The sequence below is a fragment of the Gavialis gangeticus genome, unplaced genomic scaffold, assembly GCF_001723915.1.
Source record: "Gavialis gangeticus isolate Ggan-Ray unplaced genomic scaffold, GavGan_comp1, whole genome shotgun sequence".
In the NCBI taxonomy this organism is placed as follows: Eukaryota; Metazoa; Chordata; order Crocodylia; family Gavialidae; genus Gavialis; species Gavialis gangeticus.
Window position 1 is genome coordinate 12,278,962 of NW_017729030.1, and position 8,136 is coordinate 12,287,097.

Consider the following 8,136-nt stretch of genomic DNA (forward strand, 5'->3'; position numbering starts at 1 on the left):
GTAGCTGTAACCACCCTCAAATAAATAACTAACAAGTGGTATCCAATAGAAAGAAATATGGGAGGTAGATATGAAACAAATTAGAGCTTGTTGCTGTACTCCAGGGTGTTAAGATTGCTGCAGAATTAAATCTGTTCTTTCATTAGACTATGTGATAAAGTTGTATAATGTTTGCTAAACTCCATGTCTAAAGATACTGGAAGTGGCTGGTTACATTCACAAAGGCCATACTACAGACTTACTTATCAAGGGTGATCACATCTTGATGTCCACTAAAATGCCGAGCTAGTCGCAAAGCAAGGTCATTAGCTTCAGACCTACAAAATAATAAATACATTAGGGGACTCTACAAAAAAGAGATTTCAACTCCCGGATGAGATAATTAGAAAGCTCTTATGAACAAAACGTTTATGCTAAACCAGAGAAGGGGTGTGGAACAAATGGATACAAATAAACAATCAGCACAGAATGACCCTATTGTCATTATACAGATTAGAATGTTGGATTCTTGATGTAAATACCACATAAGAAGGGAAAAAAGCTCTTTGTATATGCAAGAAACAAAGGGATGCTTTATTCCTCTAATCCTGTAGCTCTGGTTGCTTGTGGGCACTTATCTCCTCTTTGTATACATCATACCATTCCACAGAAGGGCTAGCAGCTGGAGGAACAATGTGACTGCTACCCATCTTAGAGGTAAAGGCCCCAACATCTTTCCAGCCTACACAAGGACTGGATCCTTCCCAGTGCCTTGTAGCAAAGATGAAAACACAAGTCTACTTGAGAACCCAGCAATCTCTTAGCATTGAAAGGTGCTTTTTAACCAGCAGGTATACATCAAACAGTCTGTAAAGAGGCTCACAAAAGTTCTTTTGTGGGTCAGTAAAGACTGCAAACAAAACAGACCTTTATAAAGGAAGGCAAACTCCTATAAAACCTAAGGAAACCCCCTCACACCAATGATCCATTCACTGGTACCACAAGAAATAGGTCTTCTAAAATGTGTAAAAGGGAGAATATGGGGGCTGTTATATGACTGAAAAAGGCTTTTATCTAGTAGAGATACGTGTGTATTCTCCCGCTGTGCTATAAGAGCACTGAGGCATATTCAGAGACAGGTACTGACGGGTTCATAGGGAGAGATACAGGTTCACAAATCTGCTTAAACTTAGGAAGGAAGGTCTCCATTTAGCAAGTTTTGTAAGGACTGCTGGATAAAAACAGAATGCATGATACATGAAATAATTTAGAAAACAAAGTGTGATCAACAGATACCTCCTAGCCAGAACAGGGTATATTTCTTTGCTGAATGCTAATATTTTTTCCTCTCCCTCTTTCTCTCTCCAATTCTAAAAACACTGAGTTATTTGCAGAAATACTCTTAATATTACTCTTGCTCCTGTCGCTTCCTTTGGTCTTTACAGACATGGATTGTCATTGGTTTAAAGTTTCTGGAGAGTGGGTCAAATTTGCTCCTCATAAAATCAGTAAGAGATCTGTCACTGACTTCATAGTTAGCAAGATTTAGACCAGTATTTTGTGTCCATTAGGCAAAACCAATCAGACACTGAAGGACCAGCCCACAAGGCAAGTGAAACTTCAGGGATTTATGACAGGGATAAAACTGGTGCAATGTATATATTTTTTAAATCTGGGATTAGAAATACATTGGAACATGTAATTTATATTTTAGGTTAGTTGAATGAAATTAAATACATTTCCATTACTTACAGGGTGAAATGGTGAGGAAGCAAAGATTTTCTAGTTCTGGCTTTTCTCCTGAAATGTTTGTTTAATGAGGGGAAGCAGTAAATGATAAACTCTCTATATAATTTGCTCTTTAATTTTAAAAAGTAACTTCCGTGCCTGGATGAAGTGCCTGAACAATAGCCTGGAGACAGATATGACGGGCTAGAGCCACAAAACTATTATGACCCAACTAGCAGCTTCACAGATTTCTTTCCCTATGCTAACTTTGTTCTGGAGGAAGAGGCTCTGGGGCTGAGAAGATATATTTAAATATAACAATAGAATAACCAACACAATCTGATTGTCAGATGCACTGGTCAGCATGAGACATGGATACATGCATACACACGCTAAAGGCAATAGAAGTTTCCGGTGAGCATCACCTTTGAAAAATCTTGCCTCTTTTATTTGCGTATCTATGTGTAGGTTTAGAAACTTAATTTCAGGCAAAAAATGGCTTGAAAATTTAAGTCGAACTTCTTAAAAATGCCTTGCCTTCATTTCAGCGTTCCTGTGGATCAGGGGAGCTAACAAACTGTTTAAGGTAGAGTAGTTTACTTTTCACCTTTCCTAATGTTTATTTCCCTAGTTTTGCATACCATTCAGCCTAAACACAGAATACAGACTAGTCTATTTCACTTTTCATTAAGATCAGTTACACTTTCCAGTTCTTATGCATTCAGGCAATACACCCAACATGAGGTTGTAAACTCCTCAGAGGACTATTTTTTACCCTGAACAAAAAACCCCAAAAAACCTCTGGCCTGGCACTATTGAAAATAAATTTCCACAGAAACATTTCTATCACTTCTATTAAACACTTTTTACAAGGCTTAAAATGTGAGCTTGCGTTAACCAGACACTATCCTTGTTTACAGAAACAAAATAATGGCAATGAAAAATACTTCAGACGTACCCAGAATTAACAAAATAGCAGACAGAGAGTTTTTCTGGCATGGTATCAGTAAGTCGCTTGGCATACTGGACAAGATTGTCATGGAGGAATCGGGAATTTGTGTTGAGCAATTCCATTTGTTTCACTGCAGCCTTTATGACATCTGGATGGCTGTGGCCAACTGAAGAAGACAAATTATAAATACTTACTAGCAAGTAATAATTTCTAACTGAATCTGAAACACAGTTGGGGAACACTCCTAAGTTTAGCATTGTCAGACTTCTTGGGAAAAGTATTCTGTTTTGGTTTGTTTTTGAATGGGGTAGAAATAAATCCAGGCACTATTACAAACTAAGCAACTTACCATGTGCAACATTGTTGATGCAGTCCAGGTATTTTTCTCCATTTTCATCAAACATATACTGTCCCTGAGCTCGCACTATCTTGAGAGGGTCCTTAGCAAAGAAAACTTTACATGATGGCCTTAAAAAAAAGTATAAAACAACATTATTAGCTCTTCAGGTATTGCTCTTCCATAGACTCTTGAGGGAGTTTCTGACTTCTCCACTTGGAAAACTCTATTTTAGGACATGTCTGAGAAGCAGACACAAATATTTTTTTCTGCCATGCAGTTGAAAAGGTATAACTGCTTAAAATACAAATGCTCTTATTGACATCAGTGGCAAGGCATCCATTGACTTTAATGGGGAACAGAAAGGCCCTTACTGAGGTTATTTTCAAGCCCTGTGTCTGTATCCCAATAGGTATCAGTGATTCCCTGTGAGCCCAGTGGAATGCAAATCATACTGTATCCTTGGATATCTGGGTATGTTTGCAGGATGGAGTCCTGTTGTTTCACACACATTATGAAATCAATATCAAATGGACTCTATGGAAATCAGATTAGGTTGTTCATAATTTTAACTTTAGAACCAATTAATATATCATGGTGGGAGACCATATTGAATTTGATGTATGTTTTTTATATATATATATATATATATATATAAAATATTAGCTGTATACATTTTACATTTCAAAACAAAATATCTATGCACTACATGGGCTTAATCTTCAGACAGACTAATCACCAATTTAAAAAACAAACAAACCATAGTCCTAGCGTACTGAGATTTTCTAGGTAAAATCTTTAAAAGCAGTTAACTCCTTTTTTCAAAACCACATTTGCCCAACTGCCAACCTCCCAGGGTCGGTTTTGAAAAAGCTATGCCCTCCCTCATTTCTCTTTTCTGGACACTGCAATTATATCATGACATTCAGACTTATTACTAAGCATTTGGAAACTCTAATATTTCCTTAGCCTAAAATGAATGGGAGTATTTCTAAATAACCAAACCAGCTATGCTAAAATATCTAGAGTTTCTTAGTGACCTCCTCCTGTGAAACAGATCATGAATACCAACTATAAATGTTACTCAGAAATATCTTACTGCTTGAAATATACATTTATTTTTCTTGTCAGAGTTTCCTGCCTGATCAAGTACATACCTATGGAAACCTTTTGGGAACTGTCTCCCCTTTACTCTGAAGCAGCACACTGAATATCAAATATAATTTCCTGAATTTTTTCATTAAGTTAGTAGTTGAAACACCCTTCCATGAGATTGCCATTGCTGGCTGCCTCACAGAGCCTGATCCTGTAATCCTTTATCAGGCAAGATGTACTTAAAATAGGATCTGACCCTTAAAGATAGGAGTGATTTATGAGAACATTGGTCTGTAAACATATAGAACAATGCTATATAGACCTAGACCTTTATGAATATAAGTAAGCATCTTAGCTGAAGAATAATGTTAAGAAAAAATCAGTGAGCATTATCCTTTTATACCTAACAGTCATATTTTTGTATGGTAAGACCTAGAGAGATACAAATCAAACACTGCCTGCTTTTAGATGAAGTTTTATATTTTAACTTATAGTTGCAAATCTGTAGGGATCAGAGACACACACGGACAGGACAGCAATTCACCTTTTCCTTCAGTCCTGACTCAGATCAGAAGCTAAACAGAATTTGCTAGACTTATTCTACTTCCCATTATATCACAACAGCACACTTGGCTCAGAGGAAGAATTGTTTTTCACCACACCATCAATATTTTAACAGACTCAAGTCAACATGCTCAACTCCCACCCCCACCTCCATCTTTCCAAGGTGAAAGTTTTGAGCACCAATTAACCAGAAAATAGGCTAAGGAAATATTAATTATCAATATTAACTGTCCAATATTAATGATCAATATCAATACTCTTAAAATGTGTTCAGGAATTCTATTCTCTTTTACAACTTTAAGGCATTGCTTTGGTCTGATCTGACATGTCCAGTATATTGGACAGGGTTAATTTTTGAGTCTGACTATGTCAGGAAGAGGCAAAGTTTTAATGATATGAATGACAACTATAGAGCCACCCTCTTTCTTTCTTCCACCAGTAAGCTATAACAAAGCCATACTATGTACAACCTAAGAACAGTGCCTGCAGTATCACATAAATAAAACTGTCAACAAATGCAGAAGGTAACTAAGGAAGCTGGTTTAGCACTTTATGCATCAGCTATCAAAAGATTAAACTCCCTAGAGCCATAAATTCACAGGCTAACAGGATTGACTCAGCTCTTATGCACTCCTGGGGTGAATGAACTGAAAAAGCACGGTGGTTAAGACCTTGAAGAGGAAGATCTTGCAACCGTAGAGTAGTAGAGCTGGAAGGGACCTCCAGAAGTCATCCAGTCCAACCCCCTGCCTGAGGCAGGATCATCCCTATCGAAGCCATCTTATAAACCCATCATCTACAGTCAATTTAAGACTACTGTCAACCCTGACAACACAGACCTAGCATCCTAACTATGGCTGCCAATGTCCTGCTTGTATGAAATGTTGTCAATATATGCTCAAGAGATCATGGGTAGAGGACCGCACCTCACCTCCTGCTACAGAGGAAAGCAAACCCCCCCTGTACCAGTCTGACCCTGGGGGAAAATTCCTTCATGGGCTGGGTTCTGTTGTGAGTTGCAAAGGTAACCCAGTGACTGCCCTGCTGAGATGCTGCTTGGCACAATGTGCAGCATGATTTGGCCAAAGCCTACTGATGCCGTGGTCAAACAGAGGTAGTAAGGGACCTCCAAAAGGCATCTGGAAGGGGCCTCCATAGGGCATCTAGTCCAACCCCCTGCCTGAGGCAGTATCACCCCTGTCCAAACCATCCTGTACAACCACAGTCTAAATTTCACAGAAGATCTACCATCAACCCTGACACAACACTGACCTAACACCCTAACCTGCCACAGGGTAAGCCAGGGAACCACAGCAGCGAATGTCCTGCTTCTGTGAAATGTTGTCAATAGGCTTGCCAACTCTCTTTGAAGCTATTCTGGGAGGTTTCATCCCATGACATCAATGCCATTACATCAGGAAGGCAAATACACATTACTATTACATTATAAAAACCCACTGGACTACTATATAAATCAGATTCCACATTTCATATTTATTTTAATACATGCCCTATCATTTATCTCCTGGGTGACTCTCAGCAGCCTCCTGGAGATTTATATCTAATTCCTGGAGACTGCAGGGAAATCCTGGAGGGATGCCAATCCCAGAACTTGTCAATAGATGCTCAAGAGGTATATATTTATAATTCCAGTAGAGATGCAATAAAACTGTGAAGTTCTGCTTTCCAGATATCTACTCCATTTGTGTTTCACAGAGCACTATTAGTTACTTCCAGTGCCTTCGTATGATCTGTAAGAGCAGCTGTTTGTAGCGAGTCCTTGGGCAACATTTCCCCCCTCTACTACTACTCAATACTGGCTGGTGACCTCCCCACAGGGGACCCTGTGCTTCTGGGACAAGGACAGAGTTCAGGCCTTGCTGACATTCCCCGAGTGGACAAAAATCACAGCAGCTCCCTGAGGCCTTCTGCTGATGGGGCTCTAGTCTGTGGAGGAGCTTTGTTTGAAAGAGATGGGGGGCACCTACAAGGGGTGGAAGAAGTGAGGCTGGCAAAATCCCACTGGGTGCTGTGCATCTAGTGCAGGTGCGGGTGCCCGCTGCAACTGCATGGGAATTATGGGGACAGGAAACCCTGGGGAGCAGAGGGACACATACATGCAGACACATGCACACATGAACACACACCTGCATGGATACATGCACACACACACACACACACACTTATGGGCACATGCACACATGAACACATGCACACACGCTTGCAGGCACATGCGCACATGGACACTTGCACACACATACACACACAGATACTTACAGATGTATGCACACGCGCACACACACTTATGGATACATACATGCACATACACACATGGACACATGCACACGCACATACGTATGTTCATATATGCACACGTACACACCTGCATGGATACTTGCACACATGAACATACACACACGTGCACATGTACACACGCATGGACACATACACATGCACAAGGATACTTACACACATATGGACACGTCGCACACACATGCGCACACACACACACACACACACACACACACACACACATACCTGTGCACACGCGCACGCCCACATCTCCCCCTTTACCCTTGCCCTTGCTGCTGGCCGGGCGCGGCGCGCGGAGGCCACCCCCGCTCTCCCGCCCGCCGCTCACCCGATGTGCTTCCTCCGCAGCGCCAGGGTCTCCGCCTTGCTGTACACCTCGCTCATGGTGGCGGCGCGCTGCCCCGCTCCGTGCCCGGCTCCCTCGTCCCCGCCTGCCCTGCCTTGTCCCTGGAGCCTGCTGGTGCCTGGCCGGTGCCTCATCTTCCTTTTATCCCCGCACGGCCGAGCCGCTGCCAAAGCCCTCCCCCCCTCCGCCTCCGCCCCTGTTGCAGCTGCTTGGCACCACCTCCCGCTAGACTTTGCCCCGTCCCCTCAGCAAGGAGCCATCCTCCCTCCTCCCCCAGCCTTGCCACCACGTACCAGGGCCTCTGCCTTCCCCCCTCCCTTGCAAGTGTCCCACTCCCGGGTTTTGAGCCCTGTCTGTCCTTAGCAAGGGGTTGAACCCCCGTCCCAAATTCACCACAGGGCTCTTGGCATTGCAGCTCGGCCCTTTCCTCGGGAAGGCCTGTTAAACATTGCCAGAGGGGCTGCTACCTCTGTGGATGATTTGCTTTTATAATTTATTGACTCAGGCGGTGAGGTTGAATTACCTCAGCATAAGAGGGATTTCAAGCCGGGAAGTGCTGTTTTACTATTAGAATGGCTTGGCCAGACCACACCGAAGGGTCTTTCTGTGCTGACATAATTCAAAGGAAATTACATTTTAGCCCCAGAACCCCTCTGCTGCTAGAGAACTAACATCTAATCAATGTTTTAACTGAAAGGGCAGGAAAATCCCTACAGACCATGGTTTTGTTACCTGTTTGCACTGCGCTTGCCAAGACGGGGCTGATCCATAACTGGGGGCCTTTGCAAAGGTGCTGCCGCTGCTGCAGTAGTACCTCCAAAA

The 8,136-nt window shown here is 42.2% G+C and overlaps 1 protein-coding gene across 1 annotated transcript in view; it reads right to left on the minus strand.

Moving 5' to 3' along the window:
• Nucleotides 1-7,433, minus strand: part of ETNPPL (ethanolamine-phosphate phospho-lyase) — a 25,410-nt gene extending 17,977 nt beyond the window's left edge. The window contains exons 1-4 of the mRNA XM_019521957.1: nucleotides 7,297-7,433; nucleotides 3,009-3,127; nucleotides 2,666-2,825; nucleotides 243-317 (exon numbers count right to left, since the gene is read on the minus strand). Of these exons, the coding sequence (XP_019377502.1) occupies nucleotides 243-317; nucleotides 2,666-2,825; nucleotides 3,009-3,127; nucleotides 7,297-7,352 (410 nt within the window). The 5' untranslated portion in view covers nucleotides 7,353-7,433. The remainder of the gene's footprint in view (nucleotides 1-242; nucleotides 318-2,665; nucleotides 2,826-3,008; nucleotides 3,128-7,296) is intronic.
• Between the last annotated feature and the right edge of the window lie 703 nt (nucleotides 7,434-8,136).